The sequence below is a fragment of the Amblyomma americanum genome, chromosome 1 (assembly GCF_052857255.1).
Source record: "Amblyomma americanum isolate KBUSLIRL-KWMA chromosome 1, ASM5285725v1, whole genome shotgun sequence".
Lineage (NCBI taxonomy): Eukaryota > Metazoa > Arthropoda > Arachnida > Ixodida > Ixodidae > Amblyomma > Amblyomma americanum.
In genome coordinates, this window is record NC_135497.1 from 209,010,402 (window position 1) to 209,024,872 (window position 14,471).

General features: G+C 41.9%; 2 protein-coding genes across 18 annotated transcripts in view; one reads left to right on the forward strand and one right to left on the reverse strand.

The window, feature by feature from the left end:
- LOC144114554 (histone-lysine N-methyltransferase SMYD3-like) overlaps positions 1–9,236 on the reverse strand; it is a 56,787-nt gene extending 47,551 nt beyond the window's left edge. For both annotated transcript variants that reach the window (XM_077648372.1, XM_077648373.1), the window contains exons 1-5: positions 9,103–9,236; positions 8,949–9,012; positions 4,569–4,679; positions 3,903–3,972; positions 23–150 (exon numbers count right to left, since the gene is read on the reverse strand). In XM_077648372.1, coding sequence (XP_077504498.1) covers positions 23–150; positions 3,903–3,972; positions 4,569–4,679; positions 8,949–9,012; positions 9,103–9,206 — 477 coding nt within the window. In that variant the 5' untranslated portion in view covers positions 9,207–9,236. The remainder of the gene's footprint in view (positions 1–22; positions 151–3,902; positions 3,973–4,568; positions 4,680–8,948; positions 9,013–9,102) is intronic.
- The window catches only part of sws (patatin like phospholipase domain containing sws), a 152,020-nt gene continuing 146,321 nt past the window's right edge, over positions 8,773–14,471 (forward strand). For 4 of the 16 annotated variants that reach the window (XR_013311053.1, XR_013311054.1, XR_013311052.1 and 1 more), the window contains exons 1-5: positions 9,368–9,903; positions 10,046–10,127; positions 10,225–10,319; positions 10,415–10,494; positions 12,899–13,036. Coding sequence is in view for 11 of the 16 variants with exons in the window: in XM_077648358.1 (XP_077504484.1) it covers positions 9,781–9,903; positions 10,046–10,127; positions 10,225–10,319; positions 10,415–10,494; positions 12,899–13,036 (518 nt within the window). In the remaining 5 variants the exon portion in view is untranslated. Of the gene's footprint in view, positions 8,904–9,367; positions 9,904–10,045; positions 10,128–10,224; positions 10,320–10,414; positions 10,495–11,005; positions 11,022–12,898; positions 13,037–14,471 lie in introns of those variants that run through there. The other 12 variants (XR_013311055.1, XM_077648356.1, XM_077648362.1 and 9 more) reach the window with 7 other exon arrangements.

Below are 14,471 nucleotides of genomic sequence, written 5' to 3' on the forward strand. Positions count from 1 at the left end.
GCCTTTAAGCCTGAATTTTCACCTTGCCATAAATCTCGAGGCCCACGTCAGGCTCCGGTATGTACTTTTTATCCAGGAACACCTTGGCTGTCTCCCACAGTTTCTGAAATTCCTTTAAGCGATGTTGGTCCTTCTTAATGGAATCCACATCTAAGAGAAAGGAAAAGAACAGCTACATTGTTAAGCACGAACTATGTTACAAGGTTCACACAATGCCACACATCCAGCTCTGCCAGATCTTGGCAAGCACCAAGACAGCACTTGCAGTAATAATTGCAAAAGCCCGTAAGTCAGTATTTTACGTAGCCATCATCACACTTGCTGTCACGTCATTAATACCTTCAGGAAACAAAAGCCACCTTGAAGGTGCACTAAAGAGGATTTTGAGTGCCTTTTTATTTCGGGAACTCAATCAACATGCGGCGAGTGTTCCTAGAAACTTTGAATTATTATCTTGTGTGGCCGATTTCCCTACTAAATCAGATTAAACGTCCCAGCTCCCACCTTTTTTATTGCGAAAGCAATACTGCTCGAGGTTTCTGCTCTTGGCCATCGTCCCGGAGAATCCACCATTGACCTTTAGCGTGACCTATGTGTGACGTCATACCAGCTGTGTCATACCAGGGCCCCAACTCGGCTCGTCGCGATCGTCCCAGCGAATCCTCCATGCTGCAGCTGCATGCCGCTGCCGCGAGGGGCCCTCGCTGTACGTGACGTCATGCCAGCTGTAGAAAAGCGGCCCCCCAACTCGGCTCGTCGCAGTCGTCCCAGTGAATCCTCCACAGTATGTCGGGTGATGTGTATAAGGTGAAGCTGCAACGATGTGCTGCAGCTAAGAAGCGGCGGCGTGCGGAAGAAACGGATGAAGAGCAGGAACAACGTTTAGCTAAACGGCGTGCATATTATGCAGCCAGGCGAATGCGTTCAAATGTCATATTTTAGGCAATGTTGTCACGGGTCGTTCAGACGACGCGGGTCGAAGGTACAAAACGTAGCCGCCACGGTAGGGTTCAAACCCGAGCGCGGCGGCTGCGTTTTTATGGAGGCAAAACGCTAAAGCGCCTGAGTGCTTTATGATGTCAGTGCACATTAAAAATCCCCAAGTGGTCGAAATTATTCCGGAGCCCTCCCACTGTTCCGGACTTGAATTTTCTTTGCATTCCCATGTGATGTGGTATAGGGTGGGCTTTTCACCGCACCATGTGCATGTGTTCCTAAAAGAAGTCGTGCAACTTCCCGGAGTGACTCTTCAACAGCGGAAGAGACCGGTTTGAGTTCTTGAGAACGTCGGAGTGAGACGCCGCGTAGACGACGTGCCGAGAAAACGAAGCTTTCGCAATTCAACTAGGTTTAACCAGAGCTAAACCACAGCCAATTTTTTTCAAAACTAACCACAGACAGTAGGAGGAGTCAACAAACATGGTTGCCATGACGAAAAGCACAAGTGAAGTGCCTTTCAGCCAATCTGCCATTGGCGGAGTAATACGCAGAGTGATCTTCGAAAATTTGCCATTGGCGGGGTAATACGCGGAGTGATCTTCGAAAATGTGTGGGTCGCTAGTCGGACTATGCTCAGCCGGAGCAGATGGTCGGGTGCATCACCCCTGCGGCAGCAGACGAGGGGAAAACATAGTTCGCTTGCTTCAGGCTTGTTATTTTGGTGATATGTTCTCTGAACCACAAATATGAAGCAGTTTTATCAAACTATTATTTACGTCGTGTCAAAAAGAGTAATAAAAATTACTTTTGGTGTCTTCACAGATTATACTATTTTCACTGGGCATTACAGAGTGATGAGATTGAGTCTCACAAAAGCAAATAGTCCACGCATATTTTTATTTCCATGGGCTTAATTTGCAGCTATGTCGTCTACTACTGAAACTATTTATTCATGGAAATAAAAAAAAAATTGAACGCAAGTCTTCAGAATGTTCTTCAGTGCACCTTTAAGAGAGGATGCAAGGCTGAAGAGTCAACTTTTGAACTGCTGTATCAATGCTGACAAAATTTTCAGGGATGGTTTAGCTTCTTGTCATTAGACTATATTCTAAACTTCATTACCATAGCACAAACAAGCAAAAAATGTATAGCTTTCATATAGAGCAATTAGTTGCGTCAGCTTAGGAAAACTATCACTTCAAAAATAATGGGGATATATTAATCGTTTGTGACTAGATATCTTACTGGTGGTTTATAGCGAAATAAGGCCACTCATGTGTTCTTTATGTCATGTCTGTAAAAATCTCATGACTTAAAATATGAAAGTAATTTTTTTTTTATCACTACACGTCAGCCTTCTGGTAATTTTTTGTGTTAGAAAAAAACTTGGGGATCTAAAAAATACCTCATCTTGTTCCTCACAAAATTTCAGTCGATAAACCACCTTAAAAGCAGCTTCCGGCGAAGCAGTTTAGAAACTATGGTTTTCCTCATGGTTTTGTTTTCCAAAAAAGTGCTAATTAAGAAATATAAGTTCAAAGATTTCAAAACATGATACTTAATTTTATGGCCAATAATAATTTATCAACTTGTGCTGTTGTATAGGTTGGGCCCTCTTCTTTGAACATGATGCTTCTCTGTGGCAACTGCTTCAAGTTTTCTCTTTTTTTCAGTTCTACAGTTGTCCAGTGTTCGTGTCTGCGCTCCTGAAATGCTTTCTTTGGTTACTTGGTTTTGGAAAGATGAAACAACTAGTGTCTAACACAGCCAAAACGAGGTCAGTCTTAGCAAGACTCTGACTGGCACGAAAGCAGCGTTGGAAGGTCACGTGCTGTGTTTCCGCCAATCTAAGCTTCTGTTTTGGTTCGACAGCCAATCCGCGGTTGCCACGGCCAAAAATAAGCCTTTCTTTTTCTTTAGTTTTTTTTAGTGGTTTGGTGTACTCTTAATAGAAGGCCTCCCACAACTAGGGAGCATGCAGAAAAAACTTCATAACATGGGCATTCACTTCACGTTTGGCTTCTTGCCGGTTCGATGTCTGAGTCTTGAAAAAAGTGCTCATAGGCGCTTTCGATGATGAATGTGCAATACCGTCTTGTGAAAAAAATTAATTTTCTTCTTTTCTACACTGCTAATAACAACCAAACTTGAAGAGAGGCTTCGTTATTAAATCAGGAACCCATAGCAACACAAATTCACAAACAAATATTTTTCTGTGTGTGAAAATCATGATTCTAGACCCGCACCCCTACACTTAGAATCGCCAGTCATTTAGACTGAATACTGGCAGCAAACACTGAAGCCCACTACTGACACTTATAATGAGTTCATGCCCAAAGAGATAAATCAGAACAAGCTGTGCAGTATAGCCAGAAGCTCAGATAAGGCTACTGGGCCCTTAGGTCAGCGTGACAACACAGTTCAGACTTTACCCTCTGTTGCCCTTATAGACAATCACACAAACACGCTGTTGCATTCTTTGTTAAGACAAAGTATTCTGCTCACAAGGTTTGTTATCAGGCATGTAACAAGGCACTAAAGGCACCCTTGAGGCTCCAGAGCTCTGCAGGGGTGAGGGCGACAAGGGAGGTGAGGTGGAGGCCTCCCTACAGAAGCTTGCAACTTCAAAGCTACCATAAGTCCTTTGCTACAAGGCTCAACAACAAACCTTATAGGATAGATACTTTTGACAAGCGTGCCACATGCTAAGGAAAACTGAGCAGTTGCTTTTTCTCTGCATTCACTTAAAGTAAAACTTATTGCAGTAGAAGTGCTATGTGAAGTAGGGATCTGCATGGGCTTACAAAAATAAAAAACTAAGGCTTTAAATTAAGTGCAGTGTAGTTGACTAGATCACTACCACAGAACCATCACTTTTCCTGTCTACTGTCTCTCTTTTTTTTTTATCTCTAAAAAAATAGCAAGAGGTAACCCCACGAAGTATGAATTATATTCCTACTCACGTGACATAAGGTCAGCAAAACATCTTTTCCTTTCAAACACCGTTTCAGTCTCGAACCATACAACTTTGTTCTGAAATTTAAGAATTGAAAATGGTTTAAAGCCATCTTAGCATAGCTTGAACCATGATGCATACTATAGGGTAAGGATAAGGGCTAGATGGTGATCCAAGATAAAGAATTGCAGACAAAGAATTGTTGACCACCAAAAGTTACAATGAGAATGCAAAAAGATCACCTGTATAAAGCTATTGGAAAATGAGCTTCCTGACAAGAATTGAACCGCAATCATCACTCCTAATCAGTAACAACTGAATTACTCAATGAACGCACATGGCTTTCTCCATTTGTATAGCATACGTTAACTATCAGTAAACATGCACATTCTTCTGAGCTGCCTACACTTACACACAAGATGAAAATTATACCTTGTATGCATTCTGCGATGGATCTCTTCAAAATGTAGTCAACAAGAATCGCATCAACATAGTAGTTTGGCTATGTTATAAACAGGGGCTGCTTTCTACATAGTTCTGTGCTATGCACAGACGTGGGTCTTTTCTACATAAACGTGATGCACAGATCACCACATGCTAACATTATAAACTATCCTTCACCATCCTAACACTTCACAGAAAATTGCAATGTAAAGAACGACTCATTACTTACACTGAGCTTCACCAGAAGTTTGCAGAAGTAGCGTACTAATGTTTCTGGAACATTGGGGGCCACTTTACATAAGGCTGCACACTCCACCTTGTGGTCTTGCCAGGCTTGTCTCTGCGTCAACAGACACAAAAAAAGCTAAATGAATGTGGAGTGCATGCATACATGCAGAATGCATGAAGCACATGTTAGAATTCTGCGGAGTCAGAGCAAACACAAGGAGCACTATTTTTGATTAAAAAAAAGGACACAAGCTTCACTGTCAAACCTATAATAATTATGCTGAAAAAAAGGAACAAATGAAAGAAAAAAAAATGCATGCCAGTAAAACAGGAACCTTGCATCAACAATGCATACTGTGCAGCTCTTCAGTCTATTGGCATGGTCCATTGCATGAGCACGCACAGAATTAGAAGAAAAAAGAAAAGGAAACATAGAGAGCTACTGAAACATGCTAGCTTGTGTGGTCATATCCCACATACGAAATAACACCACGTGACACAAAGCACGGCAGTGTCTAGATTATTTGTTATTTGTAAAGAAAAAGTGATAGTAATGGCTCACAGACAAAAACAAGCATTTTGAAATAAATTCCTGCTTCTATGAACTGTAATGATAACGTTTCTGATGCAAATGGGACAGGTCATGGACATCTAGCTGACTCGCAGTGAATTAGGAACCATTTATGTGCAACCAAATGCAATAAAACTTCATCACATTGATGCCACTGACGACTAGATGACTATCATTTACAAATAGACATGCAAATGGAAAAATTTTACAATTGAATTAAATACGAATACTCAGAAAAAGAAGAAAAGTGACAAGAACACACGAGGAGCAGCCACATAGCTACGTTATCAGCTAATGGTTCGAGATCGCACATGTGGAGGTGAGATCTGGACTTGTCTGCTCTCATGTGTGGGAGTAAAAACACGCAATTGATGACACGCATCCAATCTACGTGCCTAGACTGTCTTTCACGTGTCCTGCAGATGTTCATCTCTGATAGCAAATGAAAGCACATCTCATCTGGGTAGTATTTACATGAGTGACACGTTAAAGGTGACCACTTGACAACAATAATGTAATGAAGGGGCTACAGACTCCTGGACACACAAAACATTTAAATAATCAGACACCAATCTAACAGCAGCAAAAACAGCTATCATCACTGAAAAAAGGGACTAGAAGTAATGCTACAAAACTACACATCATGGTGACACAAACATGGCGAGCACAAAAAAAGAGAAAACTATAATGAAGCAACTGTGTATAAACTCTACCTTGGTACAACCATACACAATTAGTAATTAAACTCTTGCTATGTGCAACACCATTGTTGTGTTCAACATTACTATTATTACATATGATATGTTTAAATCTGCTATGTATGCTCTTCACCCCTGTTTCTTTTCAGTTTCGATCTTAATTCTTTCCGCTTCCTGAATATCTCATGTTTCTATACATGCTCGCTACAGTACAACTACAATGATATGCTGAATTTTAAGCTATTAATATGTGCCAATGTCTGTAGTTTCATGCATGCTGTACATAGCTGCCACATTTGCTTCGTCTCATATTTCGCTGCTCTATTATTAGCGAGCCAGCATCAAGACCAACAGGCTGTTCCTGGGCACTAACAACATTGATTAATTGACTGATTGGTTGGTTGACTGAGTGATTGATCCTACATTATTATTATTGAAATTGACAAAAACATCAGCATGGTTAGTTTTAAGTGACTAAAGCAACCACATCATCACTAGCACTATACAAATCACACTGTTTTCTTTTTCCTGATTTTCTTTTCAAAACTGCCAAAAGTCCAAAATATTTTTGCAGGCAATTTTTTTCCTTGTTTCCTGAGATTAGATAAAAGCATTTCAGACTGTGTGCACTATCATGAACAAGTAAAATTTGCTAATTTCAGGAAGTGTATCAACTAGTATAAGGTGATTTGTGATGGCATGCTGTTTTGTCACTCAACAATGGTTTCAGTAGAAGGTGTAACAGAGTGTGGGACACTCACAAGTTTTTTAATGTCTCCCAAACAGTGTTGTAGGCGTTACCGAGAAAAAGTAACTAAATAAGTTACTCGTTACGCTAAAAAAAAAGGAATGCGTGACCACCCTACGTTAGCTACAAAAAAATATAAAATGTTACCATTACCATTACCGAATAAAAGTACCGCACATTACTTTGCAGTTACTCCATGGCTATAAATTTTAATCAATGCGTCTTCGCTGCAGGAACGAATGATAACTTTATAAAGCTCATATTTGACATAAAACTTCTAGCCCTAACAACAATTTTACCCGAAATCCTGATTTAACAAGAATACTTTGCACAAATTTGCAGGAGCTTAGCAATGTTACAGTGGCCTAAAGTTGCCTTTAGAGTTGTTACACGTGATGGCTCCTAACTCTGTGGCACATGGTGAAGCCATTTTCTGAACGTGTCATTGAAACACAAAATGACACTTCATCAACAATTCCAACTTTACAAAGAAAACATCGCTGAACTCACAACAAATTTATAGTAATTCTAAAAAATGTGATGTTCCAAAATGCTCGGCATGCTTCCACTCTTTACACAGTTGTATGAGTGGTTTGGGAAGGAAGAAGAGGTAGATGAAGGCAAGAATGTGAATGCGTGTTTGTGCACGTGCTTTGTGCTTTATGGGTATTTCCTTGCTTTTGTTAGTTGGGCGTGTCGTCAAGGGCAGGTGTTTTTTGGCATGCAACAAGGGTCGTCGAGAGCGCCTGTACATTTTGTTCATTTGCAACATCAATTTAGGTGCTTTTTTTTTCTGAAAAAAGGGTGGAAGGGGGACAATTGGAATAAAAAGTAACTAGTAACGTGACACCTCACGTTACCGAAAAATGTTAACGTAAGTACATTGCCTGTTACAGTTCCAAAATGATAACGAGTACATTACTAAGTTACCGGAAAAACTAATGTGTTACCGGTAACGCGTTACCGCCAACACAGCTCCCGAAACATGTATGCTTCACCACAAGCAGATTTACCAAAGGCCATGCACTATCATTATTGCGTTTCATTACTAATAATGCACATTGTTGGGTCCTACAATAAGTACATCAATTTTAAAAATATGGGGCTTAATAAAGCGTAGCTTTGGGAAAAATGTTTGAAATCAAAAGCCTTTTCAAACACTTTCAATTCTTCATAACATGAATGGTGGAAATAAAATAGTCACTTCCAAAAAAATTACATGACACAACAAATTAGCTTCTTTTTCTTTTCACAGGGTTTCCTGAAGCTTTCTGTTTGTTATGACAGTGCATCATAATATTTAAAAAAAATCAGCCATTTTATTTGATTCAATAACTCAATATTCTCCCAGTGTATATGCTGTCACTTTCAACAGCTTGAGTCAGGACATCTGTTCCCTGTCAACTGTATCTGATAACAAGTGCACATTCCACAGATAAAGCAGCCCCACAAGCCTTTCCAATGATGCATGCACCCTTCAACATTGTATATCTTTGTGCTTGCTCAGTAAGCCATATCAGCACAGTATGCCAGCAAAAAGAGCTAGCATTTACTCCAAAGGCATGATCGAGTTATACAGCAGAAGACAGTTGTAGCAGGGTGCCGCACTTGTATGCTATATATATATATATATATATATATATATATATATATATATATATATATATATATATATATATATATATATATATATATATATATATATATATATATATATATATATATACATTATTTTCTGTATGGCACCACCAAATCCGTGTTTTCTGAGAGGAATTTCCCAGATTTAAAATTTCCTGAAGCACTTGGAGCGGCGACTAAGCACTTTCAAACGGGGGTGAACGTAATGCTACAATTTATGCAAGTCATCAGATTGACGCGTTTGCACGGGGTATGAGGTGGTGGTGGTTGTTCTTGTTGCCTCTGAAGTGATGGCATATACCCATTGTGGGGGATTGGCCAGGGTTTGGTGCAGGTCCGATAAATGAGCATTAATGCTTGCCAAAAAAGACAGCGACTGACAGTGCACAATGCATGACTGCGCAAGTTGAAATCAACACGACCATGCAGATAAAAATTAACTTATGCACATGATTTATCACCCTTGATATTGTGGTGATAATGAACGGCTTTACGATTACTTGACAATTTCTTCTTCTCTAAAACGCGCTCGCGACGCTGCGGCCAAAGCCTAGAGCGAGAGCAGTGCGTGCCTTGTTCTGAACGGAAAGGATGCTTACTGAAGCGCTCTTATTCTCGCTTCGCACCCGTTCGTACGGACTTCTGGATTCACTAATCAATCAAGCAAGAAAACCCAAGCCTGTGAGTGCCGCCAACTCCGCAGCGATCGGATCCGTGTGTTCTCACCTGACACGGCTTGTTGCAGTAGTAGACGCATTTGCAAGCAGCACATCGCTTTAGGTTGCCGCATCTTGAAAAAAAAAAGGGGGGGGGGGGGGGGGGTAACACACAATGCAATGTGACAAATGTGCGCACTGTCAAAAATCAGAGGGCGCCTTACTCTGAAAAGCAGTAGTCGCATACACGGCCGCGGCTTTCTCTTCCTAGGACATAAACAAACGGCGTCGAAGATAGAATCTCGTCCCCTGCTTTGTACGTTAGCATTTTATGAGGCTGCTGCGGCCTTGATGACTCGAACAATGACACTCCTTTGACAGTCTATGAACAGTGACACTCGCCTGACAGCTCGCAACGTGCGGAAAAAATATATCACAAGCTGAACGCGATGTACGCGGTGTCAAAAGAAACGCGCCCTTGCCATGCTGCAACAATACCGAAACTGCCGAAAATACTCAGAAATGTTGGCAATGTCTTTAACGTACTAGAAAGGTCGCCGAATTATACCTTAAAAAATTTTAAGCTTAAGTTTATATGCTCATGAATTATAATGGTGTTGTTGTGTCATGATTGACAGTGTTTTCCTCCTCGGTAGTCATTGGCTTCCCGCCGTAATTGACTGTGGCACTGGAAAGTACTGTACGCAGGAGCTAGCCGGAGCCAGCTGAGCTCGCTGCGAAAACACCAGTGTCCCCATGTACCGCCGCATTGGCACTCTTCTCGGCTCTCATTGGGGCTGCTGTAAGCCCTTGGTTCACGCGCGTTTCTAGGGATGTGCAGTTATCGCTGCTAGGAAACCAGATAAGTGTGCAAGCGACATTGTCGCTAGCAACGCTCAGTTATGTCCGCTTTCCTTAGTCACTTCGAAGACTTCTACTTCAGCGGCCCATATTGGGAATACTGGGAATTCATAGTGCATTCCTCATTCACTGCACTCATGTCTCACATGTTTGAGCATCATTTGGTAAGCACCTTTTATGCGATGAGCCGAAGGATGACGACACTGCTGCTACGTGTTCGCTATCCTTTGCGCTAGCACCGTGTTCCTGTCATGTTCCGGTGTTGTGGCTCATATTTTGGTTTCGTTTCATCTCCTTCCACTGTAGGTGACAATATGCACCGTTGTCCTTTTGTCCGTTGCTGTCGCACTAGGAATAATTCTATTTTATAGAAAGATAAAAAGCAAAGGTGCGTACCACTAAGTAATACCCAGTACGCTGCTCTCAGCGGTGTTTTAGTATATCGCTTCTGAGTTTGGTTTGTGTGTGTGTGTTTTACCGTGCAGTGGACGTTGTGCGAGCTCAAATGCTTGGCTCCTCAAGACCTCGCTTTCGCAAAAGGGACAAGGTGCTATTTTACGGGCGCAAAATGTTGAGAAAGGTAATCTGGCTTTGAAATTTTGCCTAAACGCCTCTGAAATTTGCGGCATATTCAGTGAAGATTGGGAGCTTAGTGTGTGTTTTTGTGCATCTCAGGTGAACTTCCTGACAACTCAAGCCACCAGTGGCAGGACACGGCTCAAGAATAGACAAATGGTGCTTCGGTTTGCTAAGAGGTAAAAAAAAATTGCATTGGGGGGGCTGAAGTGCATTCTTAATGTAGACGTTGCAGGCGGTCTCAAATGTGCTCCATATTTCTAAATGTAGTATGTGAACAGAAGAAACATGAAAAGTTGTGTGTGAAAACTAAAGCACTCTTATTTGTTGTGCTTTATCATGAGATTTTATGTTTATGAAAAATCGAAGCCAGCAGTACAGTGTGACAGCAATACTTACTTGATTATTTTTATCCTCCTGTCATAATTTCAAATTTTTCAAACCTTTGAATGTTTGTCCTGGTCGAGTAGCTGGTGCATGTTCAAGAATTTGCTTGAGATTTGAAGCAGCTCATAAATAAGAGGGGAACTTGTATTAGCCATTTTTCTGCACTTGCCACAGTGTGGGTCTATGCACAAGATTTCTTTTCGTCCCCTGTACCCCCGCCACTTTATTTCACATGATTACAGGCATTTGCATAAGTCTGGATACTATGAGAGAGAGTGCTGCCTCACAGCTGAGTGCCTGCTGTTGAGACCTGGGCTGAGTACATTCACACCCTTTTGAGCTCACAGTTTGGCTGTTTTGCTATCTTGTGCAATGTACACTTCTGAACAGACACTCTAGGTGTGCTTTTGTATTCCAAGATTTCATGGCAGACTAGTGGTGGATGCTAAGATGCTGCAAATAAAGCACCACAGGAGCTAAATGTAGGAAAAATCTGCAATTAAGTTTTAACTGACATTGAACTTGGCATGACACCTCTGCAAAGGCGGTTCTGTTCCACATTGGAAAAACATGTACCCTGTCATCCATTGTGGTCTTGCCAGAAGCTTGGTGTGTTGGCTGCTAAGGCATCATGTGCAGTTACTTTATTTATCCTAAAGCATTCTAGGTCGAAGTGAGTGAACCGGCTTGCTTGCGAGCACGTACCTCACTTGTCTCAATAGCAAGTGCTGCACCGTCAGGCTGTGCAGCTGTGCATTTTGGCGCGTTTTTTCATAGTTTTGCAATTGATGCCTTTGACTGCACATTACTGAATGAATTTATATTAGGTTTATACCAGCTGAAGTAAGTTTATATATTATGGTGCATGCCTGTTTTATAACGCTCTGTTTTAATTTTTCTGAAAATGTATGGTTCTGTTCCACATTGGAAAAACATGTACCCTGTCATCCATTGTGGTCTTGCCAGAAGCTTGGTGTGTTGGCTGCTAAGGCATCATGTGCAGTTACTTTATTTATCCTAAAGCATTCTAGGTCGAAGTGAGTGAACCGGCTTGCTTGCGAGCACGTACCTCACTTGTCTCAATAGCAAGTGCTGCACCGTCAGGCTGTGCAGCTGTGCATTTTGGCGCGTTTTTTCATAGTTTTGCAATTGATGCCTTTGACTGCACATTACTGAATGAATTTATATTAGGTTTATACCAGCTGAAGTAAGTTTATATATTATGGTGCATGCCTGTTTTATAACGCTCTGTTTTAATTTTTCTGAAAATGTATTGAGGGACTTCATTGTTGTTTTCTTTGCTTATATAAGTTGTGGTCCGAGACATGGCAGCCAACAGTAGTCAGAAGTCTTCTGAGCCTCCTTTCTAATCAAGAGAACGGTGTTGGGGCAATTCAGCTGGGTTTGGTTATAGCCAGGATGGCCATCTGCTGACCTCTTCAGACTTCACATATGGCAACTGCTAATATCAAATTTGTCCTTTTTGCAAATGCTACCACACATTTCTGACTTGCTGCAGAAGTGTCAAGCCCACATTTTTTTTTTTTTTTTGTAATATTGGGCTCTTTGTAATATTGGGCTCTGTGATATATAATCATCATTTTTTCAGCCAAAGCCACTGGTTTCTTTGTGCTCATATTTTACAGAAGTGGTGGTTTGGTGTGACATTTGTCCAGTGTCACATTCTACAGTGGCCTTGTGTTTTCAGGCTGAAGTAAAAGTGAGGACATGGTAAACAGCACTGTCGTCACTCAGGTGGTAGTGGTAGTACACTGCCACTCTCTGAGAGAGAGAGAAATTCCTCCTTCCCCTCTCTTATGGCAGTTTGTGCATGTGTTCTGTCAACAGGCTGCAGTGCTACGAATCTCGGGCACTTTTCTGTGTCTGCTTATGCCTTGCTGCAAGCAGTGGCATGCTTAAAATTATTCCATAAAAACCAAGCAAAGGGTAATAACCTGTATTGCTATCTGCACAAGTGAAAGCTCTTTCTGTGAGATTGTTTAGTGGATATGAGAGTCTGCTGACTAGGTTTGAAAAGCATTTACACCTGTTTTCATTAGTGGTCTATACGGGGTACGTTTTCATCTTGTTAAAAGCCCACAATGTGGTCATTGGTTTTCATAACCTAGCATAGCTGACATGGTACCAGTGACATTTATTATTATTACTTAATATTTTGGTAATGACTGCTTGCAGGCTGCTGCGCTTAAAAAGAGATCAGCCACCCACACTGCAAGTTAAGGAGCCATCACAGGCATTCCTTGAAGAAGACTATACAGAGCAAATGGAGAAGCGCCTGCCTCCAGATGTTATCTATATGCTGCGAAGCATACGGTGAGTGCCAAAATTTCTTGTATAGTTATGGTCAACTGGTCTATTATGGTTTACTTTGTCTGTAAATAATTAACGAAAGCTTGGGAACACCTGTGTAAACACCTAGCTCCTAGTCCTTTTGCATAAAGAAATTCTTCCTTGCAGCTATGTTTCAAGCCTTGTTCAATAGCAAAAAGAGAGTTTTCACATCAAATTAAAGGGACTATGCAATAAATTAATTGACATTACGTAAAGCAGACGAGAGATAGGCATTCGATCACTCGTCGCCCCAGTGCAAGAATTTTTGAGCTAGCATCAATAACAGTGCAGATGTAGACGATTAAAAATTATGCTCCTCCTCTCCCCCCTCAACTCGTACACGAGGAGCACCAGAAAAAAATAAAGAGAACAGCTCTGGGACTGGGCCCGGCCCATGAATACGTCATCCGCTGACGTTTATTTTGCAACTTCCGGTTGTCGCTCCTAGCCCCCCAGCAGCAGCGTCCGCGGTGTGGCAGCATCTCTTCGGTCTCTTCTCCTTCCTGGATTGCGGCGCGCGTTGGGTTTCTTTGCTTGTCATCTGTGGTAATTAGCAGTAATAAACCCGGACCTCGAGGTGCGACTGCTCGCTTTTACGGCCACGATGGGCATCGAGCCCCATGCGTGTGCACGAAGAGCCGTGCGAGTGGCTCTGGAACTCCCGACAGAAGGAGGCGGCAGAGGAAAATTGAAACCATATGCACGAAGGCAATGCCCTGGCGCGCGCTTGCCCGAGAGGGTCGCGCGGCGGCACGAGCAAACGATTTTCACGGCTACCGGAAGTGTGCCCACGACGTCGTGGCTGCCGTGGCTCCAGCGAATGACAGCGTGTGGGGTCCTGGTGTCGTCGTGGGTACAGTGACTTCTTTTTTCACGATTTTAGTTCTAAAATCGGTCACTACGAGTACACCAATCGGCCCGCGAATTTTGAAAAACACGGTTTTTAAAAGTTCATAATAAATTTCCGGCTGAGTTCTGACGACTCATACTTGGTGTGAATGCTTCTTAGCATCATTTCTAAGCATTGAAAACATTTACAAGTGACTTTTTATTCGTTGCATAGTCCCTTTAATAATTCAGAAAGCAGCCATGTACTGTGTTGTGTATGAAAAGCCGTCAAATGCTACTCAGACACGTTTGAGTTAGCTGCCTAATGCATGTGCTATTACAATAAAGGTACCACTTACATGAGCACGTTTATTACTCTCTGACAGTTGTCGTACAGACAGGGCTGTGCGAGCAGGGGTTGTCCTGATGGAAAAACCAGTCACACGACTGCCACAAATCAGGCCGCTTGCACCGCACATTGTTGTGCAATCTTTTTAGAACTTCCAAGTAGAAAGCCTGGTTAACTGTCTGACCCTGTTGAACAAACTGTGAATGGACAGCTCCTCTCACATAAAAAAAACAAATCAGC